We start from the raw sequence: 19,120 nt of genomic DNA, 5'->3' as shown, positions 1-19,120 counted from the left end.
ATGCTCCATCACGTCAGGATTTTTGGTAAATGAAGCCTAAAAGGTCAAAAAATGGCCATTTTAGCCATTTTTGATAATTTTTTTTGGGATAGAAATTTTTTTTTTCAATTTTCGACAAAAAGGTCGCATAGTACAACTCTTTAGCTTTAAAACCCATTTTTTTAAATTATTTTACGATTTTTTTAAAAAAAGTTATGACATTTTGAAATTAACAGTTTCAGTTACGCCAATAGACGTTATACCCAACCCCATGTACTATGCGACCTTTTCGTCGAAAATTGAAAAAAAAAATTTCTATCCCAAAAAAAATTATCAAAAATGGCTAAAATGGCCATTTTTTGACCTTTTAGGCTTCATTTACCAAAAATCCTGACGTGATGGAGCATTTTGAAGGTCAGATTCGTTTTCAGCGCATAAAAAACTACAAGAAACAAGTACAGCCATTCTAGAAACTGAAAAAAGTTAAATTTCGCAGGCCTGTGTTATTTGTGGAAACGTAAAGCAGGCCATTGCTTCCGCATGAAGGCTATTGAAAACTATTTAAATTTCACTGCTGGGCTTGTATAAGTATGTATAAATACATATACATTTATCTGTACGAAAGTGTGTGTATGTATGAACGAAAGTTTTGTAAATACTGCGAAGGCATGGGGTATTAATATATTTAGTTTTTGCAGAAAAATATTAATTTTTAGGCGCACAGTTTAAATTGATTAGGAGAAGAACAAATAGAAAAAAACTGATAACGACATATCGCCTAATTTATTAAGAACACCTGAGCGCCAAAGAGTTGCGCAAAACAAATAAAAACAACAACAACATTTAAAACGACAAAAATGCTGATAGCGATATATATTGTCAATCAATGCAACAATACTGAAATCTTAATCCAAAACCATACTAATTTTGGCTAAGCAAACAGGTGGAACTCACGATACCAGACTATATGGCGAATCTGGTAAATTCGAGACATGCCCGAGATACCCTCACATAATACCCTCATAATTTACCAAGTGTCTCCAACTTAAGACGGCAAATCATTGATAAATTAGATGATAGGGCAGCAGGGTAGTCAGGTGGGAGGTGATACACACAAAAAAAATTATATTTTGACTGATTGGCTCGAGGAATGGTGATAGCTAAATATGTATGATAATGGTTGAGAGTGTAACACGCCGTATACCAAACTGATATACCTACATAGGTAGGTGGGTAAAAAAACACATAAATAACAATAACACAGGTTTACAAATAATTCATGATTTTTTTACACAAGAACCAGATTATCCACATCATAGATAAAGTTGGTCGCTGAGTACGCAAATCCATATAATTTCTTTTACTCTTATTTAGTTTTTGAGATGTCGCTAAAATAACGGTTTTGGACAAAAAAATGGTAGATCATGAAGAGGTATACTAGGTTGTTCAATAAATTTCGTTATCCGATAAGAGGGGGTATTGCTACTACCGTATTTGTTGTTGTTGTGCTGGTACACTCTTCATACGAACGCATGTGAAGTTTCATTTCAATCTATAAATTCATTCTTTGTTTACAAGCTACTCAGTAGCGACGTGTCACAGTATTTTCTACAATGGAAAAAATCAAATATCGAGTAATAATTGAATTTCTATTTTTGGAAGGTTTAAAAGCAAAAGAATTTTATGAACGAATGTTGAAAGTGTATAAGGACTTTTCGTCATCAATTAATACAATAGAAAGATAGGTTGCTGAATTTAACGTGGTCGCACAAGCCTTTAAGACGACCCACTCCACGTTAAGGACGTGGAGGAACAGCAACAACACGAGAAAACGTAGAAAAAATACAGGTTGTCGTACTGGAAAAACGTCGAGTGACTGAAAAAGATTTAATAAAAGCCCTAGGTATCTTATTGGGCAGTGTAAGCAATACTTTGACCGAAGTATTGGGTTGCCGTTGAGGTGTCGCATTCGCTAACAATGGAACAAAAACACATTCGAATGCGACTTTCGCCTTTCTCAGCAACATTTAGAGCGTTTTCCAAAGGATAAAGTGGATTTTGTGTGTCGATTCATAACTATGCATAAGACTTGGGTCTATCACCATGAACCTAAATCCAAACATGAGGCTAAAAAGTGGTGCGAACCTCAAGAATCAGCCAAGAAGTTGTTAGCATCAGTTTTTTGGGATGGGAAAAGAATTTTGTTTGTGATTACTTGAAAACTGGTAAAAGAATAAATTCTGAATATTTTCGTAACCTGTTAGCCCAGCTGAAGTAAAAAATTCGTGAAAAAAGATCCAGTTTGCAAACGAAAATTATTCTTTTTCATCAGGACAATGCACCGTGTCACAAGAACATTTTGACAATGGCAAAAATCCATGAATTAAAGTTCGAATTGTTGCAAAATTTGACCACTAGCGACTTGCATCTCTTTCCAGACCTAAAAAAAAATCATGCACGGAAGGCGTTTTTCATCAAATGATGAGGTCATAACAGCTGAGGAAGCAGCGTATTTTGCAATCCTTCCAAATTCTCACTTCAGTGATAGAATTCATAAATTGGAATCTCGTTTGAACAAGTGTATTTATGGTCAGGGAAACTTTTTTTTTTCCTTGTTCACTCCTCTCGGGAGCATAGGGCCTCGACAAGACTCTTCCACCGTGCACGATTCTGGGCTGTTGTTTTTGCACCGTCCCATGAGATGTCTGCATCTGGAAGTTCGCGCAAAATCGACCTCTGCTCCCTTGCGGGTTCCAGTACCATTCTCATGATCCTATCTGATAGTTTTCTCAATGTGTGACCTATCCATCGCCACTTTCTGCGTTTGATTTTCCTAAGAATGGGTTTCTCGTTCGTTAATCTTCACAGTGCGTCGTTACTGATTATGTTTGGCCAGAATATTCTGCAGATGATGCGGAGGCATTTGTTGATGAAGGATTGTAGCATCTGTGTGATGGTGTTAGAGACCAGCCATGTTTTGCTTCCGTACAACAACACGGACTTCACGCATGAGCCGAATACTCGTATTTTAGTGCGCCTGGAGATTTGGGAACTCCCGCATACTGTATGCATTCGCCCGAATGCCGTCCTTGCTTTGTTTAGCCTGCAGTTGACATCTTCATCTGCTCCACCATCTGCCGTGATGATGCAGCCGAGGTAGCAGAAGCGACAAATTCCACCGGGCATCCCTCAACCAATATCTTCCTTGCGTTATTATGGTTAACTCTCATGGCCTTGGTCTTGTCGATGTTGAGCTCCAGTCCGACAGTGCGTGCCAGCGCGACTAGTTTGTCCGCCTTCGCTTGCATGTCAAAGAGTTTGTCAGAGAGGAGGCAGATGTTATCGGTGAAGTCCAGGTGCTCAAGATATCTGGTGAAACTGCATACGATGTCTTTTTTGTGTTGGGTCAGTTGGCTCATGACGGCGGACAACCTAGCCTTGCGCCTGCGTTGGTAGTGAATGGGTCGCTGACATCGCATTTGTGAAGCACTGCCAATTCGGAGTTCTCGTAGAGGGCTTTGATCAGACGGATTATCTTGGCGGGAACTCCCATTCTACTCAGTGCCAGCCATATTGCATCTCGTTTGATAGTGCCGAACGCCTTTTTAAAGTCTACGAACAGCATGTAGAGCGGGGAGTGCCACTCAACTGATTGTTCTACTATAGTTCTAAATGTGTAAGCTTGGTCAACACAGCTTCGGTGAGGGCGAAAACCAGCTTGCTCGTCACAGGAGCGTTCGATATCTTTGAGCCTGCTTTATGTGATCACGGCTACAATTTTGTAGATGGTGTTAAGTAGGGCTATTCCTCGCCAGTTGCCGCAGTCACGCAGGTCGCCTTTCTTGGGTAGCTTCAAGATGATGCCATTTGTCCAGGACGGAGGCAGATTTTCATTGCTTCAGATGGCTGTGATATGGGGATGAAGTATTTCCGCTGAGACTATACTGAATAATAAAGAGTATTTCAAACCATAAAACTGTGTTTTTCTTTTCGAACCGCAAAACTTATTGAACAACCTAGTAATGTATGAGGAATCCGTTAACCAATCAAAACAAGTCACATATAGAATTGAAGATAATTATTTATATATATCGTTGCTGCTTCATTTTCCGTTCAAATTAAATGTTTTCAAGATTTTTACAAAGTAAAAAAAAAACTTTCGCAAAAATATTAAAATTTGTATTTTATACAAGGTGGCGCATGATGGCGGATGATTAATTATCCATATTTGTTTTTGAATATCTTTTTTACTAATTAAAAAAAGTGATTTTGAGTGATGGACATCTGTTGACCTGCATGCGCTACCGCCTATCTGTTCGAACAGCTACTGTAGCTGTCTAGTTCACAAATATCAAATATAATTGACGTACGACGGCATTTGTAAAAATTGTATAAGAGATATACATATAAGAAATCGATTTTCGAAAATCACGAGAATGGCACTGGACTGGAACCTGCAAGGGAGCAGAGGTCGCCGTCGACCAAAAAACACTTGAGAAAGGTCGATGTTGCGCAAACTAGCAGATGTCGACATCTCATGGGACGGTGCAAAAACAACAGCACAGAACCGTGTACGATGGAAGAGTCTTGTCGAGGCCCGAGAGGAGTGAACAAGGAAAAAAGGCATTGAACGGTCTGGCTCTAATAGCCTAAACAGACGGCGGCATTAATCGTGATTACCGGCGCTTTTAATTCTGATTAAAATTGTAGTGTGAAAGACGGTTGTTACGCAGATTAGTGCAGAGCTGATTTGTTTTTTGAATAGTTTTTAGTAAAAGAGGGATCGCAAGTAACTAATATGGGTATTAGCTGCCCTGATACTAAAAAATACTTATAAACATAAACGTTTTTAAACTTAAAAATTAAACGAAAACTCTATATAATACTTACTCCTATTGTGCTCATCATATTGTTCCAGAATTTTTAATGCTGCAATGATTGTTTTTAGTACTTCTTGTTCTTCTCTTTAAAAGTTTCACTATTTTTCCTTCACCATCGAAAATTTCCCTAATACCCTTAAATTATGAGTTATCAATCCGCATTAGTTACACTTAATTCTTAAGCTCATTCCGAATTAATTCGTTAATCCCGATTAACGCCATCGTCTGTCCAGGCTCTAACATTTTTTTTTACTGTAAACTAGTGTAACTGCCAAAATTGATAAGCGCGCACCTTTCGCTACTGATACGCCACTATATCGGCAACAAGTCAACCCTCAAACCCAATTAATCGACGAATGTGTTCATTGAACATTTCCACGAATTTCCCAATACAAAATTTAGTTATTTAGCAACAACGTTTCGTGGCGGACGTACTGATAAAAAAATTCGGGTATAAGTAGTGTGAACATAAATATTTGACACCTATAGCATTATTTCTTTAAAATAACGGATATTTGATGATACGTCGTCAAATTGAGTTCGTCGACGTGTATGGAAGTAATGTGAACCCCAAGCGGCGTGTATAAGTGTCCGTCAGTACAGGAAAATAAATCGCCTGTAAAAGTGTTCGGACGTTTATTTTTTGAAAAAAGATAAGTTTTAAATTAACAAAAACAATTTCATTTCTTTTATCATTTGTGTATTATCGACATACATTTACCGATATACAAATATTGACTGGTAACATACTTTTACCAGTAGTAAATTCTATGATTCATACCAATGCCAACACTACGAACTGGCGCAAAAAGTAAGCGAAAAATGAGGTATGTGTTGTATTTCCTTAACTTCCTACAAATGGAAGAACTAACAGTGATACGAGTTTATAATAACTGTGATCAAAAGCCATAACTGTTGATTATCACGGTTTCTAGAAAAATTACAGCAAGTTTGCATAGACTATTCTCCTCAGGCCCGAGCCTAAAACTTTAGCTCACATATATTAGTTTAGGGGAAAATAAATCCATTCTTTTCTCGGTAGCTTGCTGTAGCGATCGACATCTCGTAAAGTATCGATCAAACAATTTAATCTTTATGCTCGTTGTCAAGGTGACATTTCTCACTAAAAAAAAATATTTTGCTGTTTTCTGTTTCTTCCCTTCAGTTGTGAGTTACAGGGCTTTAACAATGGAAGTCAAGAAAGAACAATTCGGTACATTTTACAGTTTTTCTTTCCTTCATATTTTTTTCTTTTTTGTTAATACATGGTTTATTCACTGAATCGCTTAGAAATAAAGTTAAGGTTAATAGTAGTGCTCACTCCCCTCATAATAATAATGAAATAATAATTATAATAACCACTTAACAGCGGAATTTACTTTTAAAAGTGCCTCACGGGGTAAGTGATTAAAATCAAACGATGCCGAGTTTATTTAACGATGACAATAAACTGGCTCCATGGTACATATCGTCCCCTTAGTATTAAAATAGCCTATACATTTTTTGATGTTTTGAGAAAATGAATTTCAAACTTTTTGTCGGAAGTAGCTCTCACTCAAATCTCGTTATGTCTGTAAATATTTATTATTTTTTGACTGACGTTTTGACCCACTTTGTGGAACTAGAATTTGACAAAATTTTGACCACATATAAAATCGACGATGGAGAATCCAAAAATTCAATAAAAAAATAATAGCCTATGAGCACATAGGCTATTGTTATACTAAGGGGACGATATGATATATTAGTTTTACGAAAATGTATCCACTAAAAATAAAATTGTAGAACGCACTGTTTACTATCACATCCGTTGCTCTTTGGCAGGCAATGGCAAACAATAAAAAAAGCCGTTCGGAAGCAGCATAAAATAGTGTACTTCATTTGAAGAACAACATCAAAATGCTAGCTACAAATTTACAAGGCTCCTAACCAAGTAAACTCCTATAAGGAGGGTTCCAGGGCAAGGGAAGGTAGAGGGAAATGAAATTGCAGATGAGAATGAAAGGAAGGGGACTGAATTGGCCTCAGGGACCTCCTATCCGACCAGAAATGGAATATCTGCATGTGCTATTTCGCCCCAGTACAATATACGGAGGACTCAGAAAGTCCTGGTGACTCCACGCCATTCAATTTCCAAACTCTCAGCTGTGTTTACCGGTCACTGGACGATCGGCACACACGCGGAAAAGCTAGGTTACTCATTGGACACCCATTGTAGAGGCTGTGGGGATTTTTCAGAGAAGGAGACTTTCTTTGTAAATGACGGGGTTTGGCAGCTAGACGATTAACGTCACTGGGCGCTCATTTCTTCGACAGCCTGGGGCAGTGCGCCAACCTAAATCCAATCAATCTTCTCCATTATATCAACAGCTCTGGCTGGCTATAGATATCTGCCTGTTGGAAGTCTCATAATGGTACCACAGCGGCACTTTAGTGCTACTAGGGGAGTGCTAGAGTGGGGTACTTCAACCATTTCACCTACCTACCTACTTATACAATCTGTAGTTGCAAGCCATAAGTCGACTTACCGGTTGAACAGAACTGCAGCGAAGAGCAGGTAACGGGTTAGCGCGTACCCGCTGTCAAAATTAGAACACATTTAATTGCATGAAATTGCGCAGAATTGCGGCGGAGAAAGATTTTTGCCGTCGGCGAAATAATAAAATTCTTTTCTATTTTCTCCGACGGGTTGCTTTTCTGATTACTTGATTACAATTTATTCGTTTACAAGCGACAACAGGCAAATAATAAGCAAATAATATTCGATTTGCATAAAAACTCAAATTTTCAATAATTTAGAAAGAAGTTTTTTTCATTTTGTAATATGAGCTTCAGCGAGTTGCTTCACAAATAAAGCAAACGTAAAGATTTCACAATAAAATTAATTTTATTGTAACCACAAAATGTCAGTTGAAAACCGGTTTGTGTGGCTCGCAATTGTGTTTAGCCGACTGAATTTCCCGACGGAAGTGGACCCGCTGATCACCACCCATCAACCCGTTACCCGATGCAATTCTGTTCTGGGCATTAAAGGAAGAAACGAGTTAAATGTGTAAGCCACCGTATTCTATAATGCAGGGTGGCTGATGAATTTTGCTACATTAAAAAACTCAAATAACTTTTTTTTAGTGTATGGAATTCATTTATTCTTTTTTTTCAAGTTGAAGGTCATTAAATTTTATTAAATGTAGCTTAACTAGTTTTAAAAATAATTGAATTTAAATGCCCCCCATGCTCGTTGACACAAGTGCGGCATCTTAGTAAAAAGTTGTTCACTGCTGCTTTGAGAGTTGCGACAGGAATAGCCGCAATTGTTGCCCGAATGGATTGTTTTAGTTCATCCAAATTTGTTGGCTTTGTTTTATAAACTTCTTGTTTACATAAACCCCACAAGAAAAAGTCAGGTGCAGTAAGGTCAGGCGACCTGGGGGGTCAACGAAATTCGGAGTTTCTTGAAATCAGTTTATTGGGAAATTTTCGTCGCAACTCTGTCATAACAGTCTGGGCTATGTGAGACGTTGCCCCATCTTGTTGAAACCACACAGAGTTGAAAGGAATTCTCTTTCGGCGTAGTTCTGGATAGAAAAATTCTTTCAGCATTTTCAAATAACGGTCTCCAGTAACCGTAACGGTGTGACCATTTTCTTCAAAAAAATAAGGCCCGACAATACAGCGTGAAGAAACCGCACACCACACTGTCACGCGAAGAGGATGCAATTCCGTCTCGTGGAGTATCTGTGGGTTAGAAGTACTCCATATTCGACAATTTTGTTTGTTCACATTGCCGCTTAAATCGAAATGGGCCTCATCAGACATGAAAAGGCAGTTTAACATGTTTTGTTCTTTTGTTCTTCCACATTTGCAGGATCTTCTGGCAAAATTCCAAGCGAATCGGCAAGTCTGCTGCATTCAGTTTGTTAACCATTTGAATTTTGTAGGGAAATAAGTTTAAATCTTTGTGCATTATTGTTTGCAAAGACTGTCGGCTGACACCAAGTTGAGCAGATAAGCTTCTTGTTGAAACCCTTGGATTGCTTTGTATAGCTACAGCTACAGCAGCGATCGTTTCCTCCGTCCGAACTGGTGGGTTTCGATGATAAGGCCTTCTTGCGACTGTTCCTTGCTCAGCAAAATTATTCACCAGTCTCATTATGGTCCATCTGCTCAGGGGATCGCCGCCAAACATCCGCCTGTACTCTCTCTGTACCAAAACTGCGGACTCCAGTGCGTGATAGCGGCGGACTATCCAAATTCTTGTTTGCGTGTCCCAGTTATCCATTTTAATAAATTTTAAAGATCAATCTGCAAATTAAAACAAAAATGGAACAGATAACTTAAAAAGAAAAAAAGTTATTCAATTTTTTTTGGTAGCGGCTTTCATCAGCCACCCTGTATTAAGAAAATTATATATTTACGTGAAATGCCAGCTTACCTGGAATACTTTCTAAGTTATAAATAAAAAGATATTGCCTTCTGGGATATCCGGTATTACCAGTGAATACCTTCAGTTAATTTTTTTCCAACAGCATTAATTGGAAATCTAAAGAAGTTCGTCACGCAACAGTTAGCGCAGCCTTTTTTTATTCATTCAGTCATCACTTAATTGCTAAAGGCTAGTACTAAGTTCACAGCCTTGAAATTTTGCCCGCAAAATGCAATTGGCTTGCAGTGAAATGTTGCTAGCAACATTGATTGCCAAATAGCAGAAACGTAAAATTTATGAGCATCACCCCAGAAGCAATTGGCAAATTTTGGCGAGAAAAGTAGTTTTAAATATATCAACATATAAACATATAAATGTTGACACAAAAAATATAATTATTTTCTTACATTCTTTGCGAGGACGTTTCGCTTAAAAATGTCATGACTTCGGATTATTTGAACTCATGCATTTCACTCGCAAATGAACTGTCAGTTTTCGCTCAATTTTATATGGCATGTGCATATTAAATAGGTGTGAAAAAATGACACAACAAAAGCTGACATGTTGCGCGATGTTTCCATGGCGTACCTACTGAGTACCTACTTTGCTGTGAGATACATACGAAATTTCACGGCGCAATTTGTATGGATTCTGACAGCGAATTCATGTGTACTATGCCTTAGTGTCAAAGTTAAATCGTTATTTTTATAATACTCTGAATAATTTTTTTTCAATTGGGACTTACATTTTTTTTACCGCGGGCCCGGAATTCTCAGAGAGGCCCGGACTCGAGATTATACGTATTTATATGAAGTAGACATAATTGGAAAGGTCCCGCATTTGCAATTTTCCCCCGGGCCAGGATATGCTCTCTATGGCCCTGCATACACATACATATATCGGAAGAATTTTAAAAAAGTTATTCAAAAACAAAAATGGATGACTAATTTTGTATCGCTCTCTGTTCTACTAACATCAATATCGTGCAAAGGGTACAATCTAAGATGGTAATAACAATGTCAGTAGCGCCTTGGTACGTCAAAAACACGAACATATGTAGAGATCTTCAAATACTGACGGTAAATGATGAGATATAGCAGTGAAAAGTATCTCAAAGAATGGCAGACTCACCGAAATGCCCTTGCTTATGCTCTCGCGCCCCCAATCGATACATCATGTCTACAACGAAAAAAAGCGCCCCGCTTTAATTGGAGCTATGCAGACAAAAATGAGCCCACCTATCAGGCTAACAAGTAGTTAAATTATATTGAGATTCAAAAACTTACTACATACTAGGCTTAACTTTATTTCTAAGCGATCCATTAAATACAGAGATTATATTAAAAATTAATATTGATATTAAAAAAACGGCAAGGGGAAAATTTTGTCTTGTTTTCTGGTAATAACGAGTGGTGTCTAGTTTCTACATGTGGACTGAATGCTTTAGTCCCTGGCATAAGGAGAATATTATATGTAGACCATAAAATCTACAGCCTACATAAGTCAGTTTTTCTAAAAATGCTTTCGATGATCGACTTCGAAACTTATTGCTTATGGCAACAGTTATTATATACTCGTATCACTGTTGGTTCCTTCATTTGTGAGAAATCAAGGGAACACACGACAAATTACAATTTTCTGTTTATTTTATTGTTCATTTAACACCTGCATGCACATCACACGCGAAGAAGAGCAGAAGCTCTCCTATTATTGTTATTACTATTTTGACTGTTAATAACATAATAATAATAACATGACTGTATAAACATAACATTTTACACTTCCAAAATTAACAGAAAATGACTATGTATGTATGTACCTACATATAACTAAATATAGTGAATTAACGTGAAAAATGACTAGTAAACAAATATCAGTTTCTACAAATTTTCGTTGAAAATTTAATCAATCTTTCAAAATTGCATTCCTTATATTAAATTATAAAAAGAATGGTTAGTAGAAGACGATCATAAAAAGTGCTAAAAATGTATGTATATCAAAGAGGCAACTAATTTAAAGGAAAATATCTTGTGGCGCTTTAATGAATACAAACAATAAAAATAATGTATAAAAAGAAGAAATTTTGACAAAAGTACATTAATTGCATTTAATTATAAAAAGTCGTTAAAACTTGATACGCAGTTATGGTTGATTCGCTGCTAAAAATATACACAAAATAAATTTTGAAAAAAAATATTCAAAATAAAAAGCAAAAAAGCACCCCAAACGCACAATTCGCGTCACATTCTAATTAAAATACGCCAATACAAACTTACAATATTGCGGAGGGAGGCGGGTATTTGAAGTTTCTCAGGCGCTAAAAATGGCTTTCAAGGAGAAAGTGGCGCTTGTAATACTTATAATAATTTTCAAATTACACGACTTAAACACGGCAACACTCAGCGATCGCTATAAAACCGCTATCAGTGATATCACCAACAGCAACAATAGCAACAACAGCAGCAGAAGTAGCGGTAGCGGCAGCAACCACAACAACATAAACAACAATGGTAGCTTTAATGTAGTGCACGAGTATTATAATAATAACAACAACAACAGCGAAATAAAAGAAATAATTGATAACGCAGCTCAATCGGCAGACATAAGACCAATAACACCAGCTACAAATACCACAAATGATAGGCAAATAAACAATAAGTATTTGCTGCCACTTGCAAACAGTAGCAGCAATGAAGATTTTGTGGTATTTGATGCAGCTGATAACGCTAAACTACCAACGCAGACAAAAGCGTTTTACGATAATGACAGGAATGATAGCAGCCCCGACAGCTATGGTAGCGGGAGCAACTTTCTTAGCAAAAATTTCAGCAAAAACGTCGATAATGGAGACTTTGTAAATAATCAGCATTATAATGTGGCAATGCAGTTTCGTACAGTCGATCAACAGCAGAGTAATTTGACTACAGAATTCTTTAACTCCTCAGAACCACCAACAAACACAGCTGAGAACGCAGGGGAATACTATCAATACAATTTAATAGAAAATAATAACAAAGAGAAAGAAGTCGGCCATGTTCATACTAATAACAATTTGGAAGGACCTGGAATGGGCGAGGGCCCTTTACATCCATTTGAAGGTCCGCCAGCGGAGATTGGGATGGGCCCAAAAAATATATTTAATGATTGGATGGAGAATCCCCTTGAAGTCGAAAAATTTGTGCGAGAATACAGAACCGAATTGGATAACCAGTGCGCAATGGATGTAATGAAGAGTGCAATACTGTGGTGGGCCTTTGGAAATGGTACACTGAATTTTGAGACGGTCAATGATAAAAGTAAGTAATGAATAATGTTATAATTTCTTATTTTCCACTAATAATTATAATATAGTCCGCGAAAAAAGTTAGCACTCTTGTTTTTCTTGATTTTCTTTTTTTTTTGGCAACCTCAAATAGAGTTAAAACTTCATACATTACGAGTTTAATAAGGGAATTAAAATTAAAAAAAAACAGAAATAAAGACTCCTTAAAAATCACGCTAAATATTTGAAATAATGCAAGTATGTTGACTTCATTTTGTGTACGAAGGAAAGAAAAGTAATTGAAAAAAGAATAAAAATTCAATTAAAACTTATTGGCTCTCTTACCGATTAATATTTGTTTGATCCTCCATTGAGTTTTAGGACATTCATCATTTCATCCACTAGCAAATAGTCAAACAGTTTTTGGACTAAACTTTACTTTTTAGATATACTTCACTTTACTAGAATAATCGCTCCCATTCCTCTGAAAAGTATTTGTTAAGTTATTTAATATTAGAGCGCTTCCAGTGAAGGGATCTAAGTATTTTGCTCATTGAACACAATTTTTCTGAAATTTGGTTTATTTGTAGGCTTTAGTATATAGAAGTTGAGTTTAGACTCGAGTGTTTTATTTTTCCTTTGTCACTCGTCAAGACTCAGTCTTGCGTTGGTCTCATTAATCTGTTTGCTTTCTGACAGGATAGGTAATTAGCCCACCGCTACCAGTCCTAAGTAGTGGGAATGTCCACTTGTAGTTGCTTAGGAGCAACGCCTACTTACTGCTTGAAGCGCCATCTATGTCTTACATTTTTCTGGCAGAAGGATCACTCAGTTGGTTGAGGACTTCGCTAAATTTAGTGTGTCAGCGCTATTACCGCGATTACCCGCTTCCTCTTGCTGGCACCACTCATGCAATGTGTAACTGTGCTTTTTTCTCTGCTTGTTTTAGCAGCCACAATGCAAGTAATGCGCTGACTTTTGTGCGGGAGTAAGGATTGGAAGGATAAGCTTGTTGGGGTTAAGGAATGATTTTTTTTTAAATAGAAACTAGTAAGGTAGGAAAGTTTGGAAGAGTGCGAGGACCGTGCTTTTACGTGGGTTTCGAACCCACAACCTCTGGAATGGCAGGCTAGTGCACTTACGCTAGACTACCGAGGCCGCATAGACTCGAGTATAATAAGAAGTAAATTGAAAAAGTTTCGTAAAAAAGATTACTTTGAGATTTATTCAATATTGAAAATACTGGGATTGAGTTTTTTTATTGGAATATCTTAGCTTCTTTTTAGCATTTAGAAAACTGCCTTTTTTCAATTTATGATAAAATATACATTTAAAAATTTGTATTTTTTCTAAGTTTTTGTGAAAAATATATGTTTTTTGTTTTTGAAAAAAAAAATTTAGGGATGAGATTTTTTTCTTATTTTCTCATTAAAAGCTGAAACTATTAGGATGAAATATAAAACATTAAACTTTTTTTAATATTTTATGTTTTGTTCAACATTTTTGGGAAAAAATAATTTTTTGTCGTTTTTGAGGAACAACACCCCCAAAAAAAACATCATCTATCATTTTGATGTGCTATGGCCATAGCGTGTTTCGAGCCCGGGCACTACCGGATCGTAGTCAAGCACAAATCCGACTCTATATAGGTAGGTAGAAGTCGGTCGGTCGGTCTCTACACCAACTCACTTAGACCGTTGCCAATCCATTGTGATCCCATAGTAGCAGTTTATCTGCTACTCCTCGTTAAACCATTTTGTTTTAAATGCAAACTCATAGATCTGGCTGACACTTATATCTCTAAGGTCATCTGCATAAGTTAAAAACGAGTAGTCGACGTATCTAAACCTAGTGGCATTTCACGCGGGACAGTAACAGAGAATGTGTCTAACGGACCCTTTTCCTCATTCTAGCAGCTTCTTCTCTATTTGCTACTCGTAATCGAATGTAAACGGTTATTCAATTTAAAAGTAATACAATTTTCTTTTTGCAATTTTTTTTTTTTTTTAATTTAAATTTTGAACTATATATGAAAATAATTCGCGGTCTCTAGCTGTTTCCCAGAGGAACCAAGCTTTTGCATTAATCGAAATGCGGTACATTCAATCTTTGAGCATCTGTAGCATTACATGTCAGACTATCAACCCACCCCGGGTTGGCTGGAGTGACAATGCTACTTGCAGCACGCAGTTTGTAGGTTGAGAGAGGTATAACTATGTACATATGTATCCCCATATCAAGAGGGAGGCGAGTGGTAGTACCCTCTATAGCTAATTTGTCTATCTTAAAATTGCCTGGTATGCCACTATGCCCTGGCACCATATCAAATGGATGCGGAAATGTTCCGCCATCTTGGCTATCGGAGTAAATATAGATTTCTCTGAAGGTAGCCACACTTTTGCCTAACTAGACAGCTACGTAATTAATGGCTAGAATTTCAGTATAAAATATGCTACAGAGATTAGAACGACGAGCCGAAACGCATACTTTTGTCTTCTTACAGTAGAATCAAAACCAACTTTGTCGTCAAGATTTGACCCGTTAGTGGCCATTAGAACCGTAGGCTGTTCTTCTAACCAGGCATATTATCAACGCACTCACATCTAGCTGGCTTCTATTACTAAATAACCTTCTAAAGTATGGTTCAAAAATAGACAACAGTGTTGTTTAGACCCAGGCCGAGTATTATGGGCGAGTGTCCAACCCCTAAATCACGCCATTGATTAGTTGCGAGAAGCCAAGCACCAGTGTTAACTGCATTTTGTTTACCAATTCTATATACAGAGTGCGGAAAATTAAGCATCCAGTTTTGTGTTTAAATAACTACTAAATAAAAAAAATTTACTAAATTAAAAAAAATTTACTAAATAAAAAAATTTTTTAGAGTGAAAATCTTTATTTTGACCTTCGCGTGCTCTATTATTTGTTTACTGCAGCCATTTGCAAGAATTATAAATCTTCCGATAGGGTAATTAATTTTGTACAACCTTGTACTAAGAATTAAAAGGTGTACAAGAAACAAAGCTGGATCTATAAAGAACTGAGAGCATTTTTCCCAAAGATCTACAATATTATTTTGCCTTTCTTCAGTAATAACTCATATTAATATAATCAAACGGTCATAATCGCGTAAGCGGTTATCGCACCAATCGAGAAGAAGAATATAGTCAAATGTTAAAATATATTTTTGCAGCACTTAATTGCGTTATTTTACTTAATTTTTTTTATATAGAATTGCCCAAAAACCTTTGAGCGGTTATACTGAAAAAAGCTGTTTTCTTCTTTTAGTGGCACTACTTTTCTTCTCAAGGTGCGTTGCGTCTGTAAGATAGCCGAATGTTAGAAAATGAACAGTGAGCGTCGTATAATTACCTCACCTATTTTTATTGTGCCGTGTTTTTTTTTTTTTTGTATTTCAAACAGAAGACGATACTCTAAAGCAAATAAAAAAAAGCCTTCCTGCCTACATAAATAAAAAGCAAACAAAAATGCGCAAGCAGACATTTAAACGTTCATATCAAACGTAGCTGCGCACAGCTTTGTTGTTTTAATGAAGTTATATGTAATGTAGAACCATGAATCATCATAGGTACTGTTTCCACAGCGACCCCACGAATCCGCCTCTTTTGAAAAAATTTCAGTATTGCCTGCACAAAAAATTATACTGCAAATATTTATATACATTCGGCAATAATGATGATTATGATATAATGATCGGCCGCCGTAGCCGAATGGGTTGGTGCGTGATTACCATTCGGAATTCATAGAGAGGTCGTTAGTTCGAATCTTGGTGAAAGCAAAATTAATAAAAAAAAAAAAAAATTTTTTCTAATAGCGGTCGCCCCTCGGCAGGCAATGGCAAACCTCCGAGTGTATTTCTGCCATGAAAAAGCTCCTCATAAAAATATCTGCCGTTCGGAATCGGCTTGAAACTGTTCATTTGTGGAACAACATCAAGACGCACACCACAAATAGGAGGAGCAGCTCGGCCAAACACCTAACAGAAGTGTACGCGCCAATTATTTTATTTTTTTTTTTATATAAGTATAATTTATTTTTTAAATAAAAGAAGGGCGTATTCTGGGTCCCTCATTTTTTTTTTTTAATTTTTATCAATGACCTTATACAATTTCTTTTATACGCTGATGATTTGAAAATCTACAATATGGTTAGGAGTCACTCAGCCGCATTCAATCTGCAATGAGGTATTGATATTGTGTTTGCTTGGTGTCGTAAAAATAAACTAAATTTCCCAATCTCGTTCCCTTATTGCTAGGTGTTTCTAGGTTAACCAGTATTGGTGACATTTCTGATCAAGGTGTGGCATTCGACTCGATACTTTGTTTCAGCTTTTATTTGGACATCAACAAACTTGAGCACTGATTACACTTTATAGCACACTTACACTTTTTGTTGGGTGTTTGGCCGAACGCCTCCTCCTGTTTATAATGTGCCCGTTTTCCCACAAGGCATACAGTTTTATGCCGTTTCCGAACGGCAGATGGTTTCATGAGGACCTTTTTCATGACAGAAGTACTCGTGCACTAACAGGTTTGCAATTGCCTGCTGATGGCGGCCGCTATTACAAAAAACTATTTTCTATCATTTGATGTTTCTGCGGTCTGCGGTTTCAAGCCCGAGTACTACCGAATGGTAGTAACGGGGCCTCCGTATCGACTATCTATCAATTATAACCATTAAGGTTATGGGAGGGACATGAGAAAAATGAAATAGCGGGCTGACTAGCTAAAAAAGGACCGCACATGTCTCTAATTGGTCCTGAGCCTTTCTGTGGATTACAAAGGTCCAAATTAACGAACAGCGACAAGCGAAGTAATTCCTAAAGGGTTTTGATAAGCTTCTTTCACTCGGCAGAGCAGACTTAGGACTTTAAACTGGTTTCTTTACGGGCCACTTAAAACCAAATTGGTCGCTCTCAGACCATCATCTGCAGATTCTGAGAAATGAGCACTGAAAATTCAGAACAAATTTCTGGGTGAATATCCTGCAATAAGCAGAAAACGGCTACAACAACTTGGTGACAGGCTTTGCCCAATAGATCTCTTTTGGTCGCAGTGCGCATTAGCCTAATAATAATAATACAAGGTGAAGTCCAAAATAAACAAAGCTGAAAGCTTTTCGAAAGAGAAGCACGTACCCAGGTTATTGACTGGAATGTCCTTCAGAATGTCGGTACAAGCCTTTTGGATGGCCTCTATGGACGCAAAACGTTTTCCTTTCATGGCCAAATGTAATTTTTCAAAAAGGTAGAAGTTACAGGCAGCCATATCAAGCGAATACGTTGAGTGATTAATGGTTAAAATGCGGTATTCAGGACGAATTCGATTAATGCGATGCAACAAACGTTACAAAACGTTAAGATAGTAAGTTGCATTGACTGTTTAACCCATTGCCACGAACTCCTTGTGGACAATTCTCTTGGAAGTGTAAAAATAAATGAGCATTGACTTAATTTTTGACTTCTCCAAACGCGATTTTTGGGTGGTGGCTCGTCTGGGACTTTCCATTCGGCACTTAGTCTCAGCTTCATGTTGGAAACACCACGTTTCATCCCCAGTTACAATGTTGTAAAGGAAGTTCACATCTTTTCTCGCCTCTGTAATGAATTCTGAGCAATTTTTGATCCTCAGTTAACTTGTGCGGAATGAAGCGTGCACAGACCTATCGTAAGCCCAAATGATCAGTTAAAATGCGATAAATCTATGTTTTGGAGATATTCAACACCGATTCCATGAATTTCAATGATGATTTCGGTTCATTTTTGATAAATTTACGGACAATTTCGATGGAGTTTTTGGGCATCCCGTATCTTTATTGTCATTTATGTCCTCACAACCATCTCTGAAACGTGTAAACCATTCATGAACTCTGGCACGAGATAGACAATCATCGCTAAACAAAATTTTTATCAATTCAAATATTTCGGTAAACGTTTTAAAGATTTTAAAACAAATTTTGATATCAGCTCTTTGTTCGCAACTCATTTTTGCACCGATGACACAAACATACTGATACTTTAGACGCAATAACTTTGCTTCCCTTGAACCGAATGCCACCAAGCTTTCACTGGAAGTCAGCTAGGGATATAACTTCCACGCACGAACTCATTAAAAACATGGCGCCATCAAAAATATTTTTATGACGCCAGTCTTGTTTACTTTGGACTTCACCTTGTAATAGTCTTCCCTGAAAGCTCTTCCACCGCCACTTGCTACGAAATTATACATTTAGCGGCTGACAGAAATCGTTGGAGTGCCTTTGTTTCCGCTCTAGACTCCGACTAGGATAATTTAATATTAATATAAGTACAAAATTTGTTCTATTATTGGTATACATTTCTTGAGAATGTCATCTAAAAGCACATATTATGAAAGATTAACAAAAAATAATAATATAAAAATAACTTCTTATTAATATTTAAAAACTTATTACCCGGTTTGTCAAGGGAGAGCGAAAGATCTGTTTACTTACCGCAACTTTTATACTTGAATAATGACGTGGAACTTTATCAAGTGTCATAATACCGTCAATCGAAAGTGAACGATAAACCTAGCC

The 19,120-nt window shown here is 37.0% G+C and overlaps 1 protein-coding gene across 1 annotated transcript in view; it reads left to right on the top strand.

The window, feature by feature from the left end:
- The first annotated feature begins 11,605 nt into the window (after positions 1-11,605).
- Positions 11,606-19,120, top strand: part of LOC129242156 (toll-like receptor 3) — a 40,934-nt gene continuing 33,419 nt past the window's right edge. Inside the window, exon 1 of the mRNA XM_054878720.1 lies at positions 11,606-12,578. Within this exon, the coding sequence (XP_054734695.1) occupies positions 11,606-12,578 (973 nt within the window). The remainder of the gene's footprint in view (positions 12,579-19,120) is intronic.

Source organism: Anastrepha obliqua, chromosome 3 (assembly GCF_027943255.1).
Source record: "Anastrepha obliqua isolate idAnaObli1 chromosome 3, idAnaObli1_1.0, whole genome shotgun sequence".
Taxonomy (NCBI): Eukaryota; Metazoa; Arthropoda; class Insecta; order Diptera; family Tephritidae; genus Anastrepha; species Anastrepha obliqua.
Note: the sequence above shows the minus strand (reverse complement) of the source record. Positions and strands in the feature narration are given on the sequence as shown.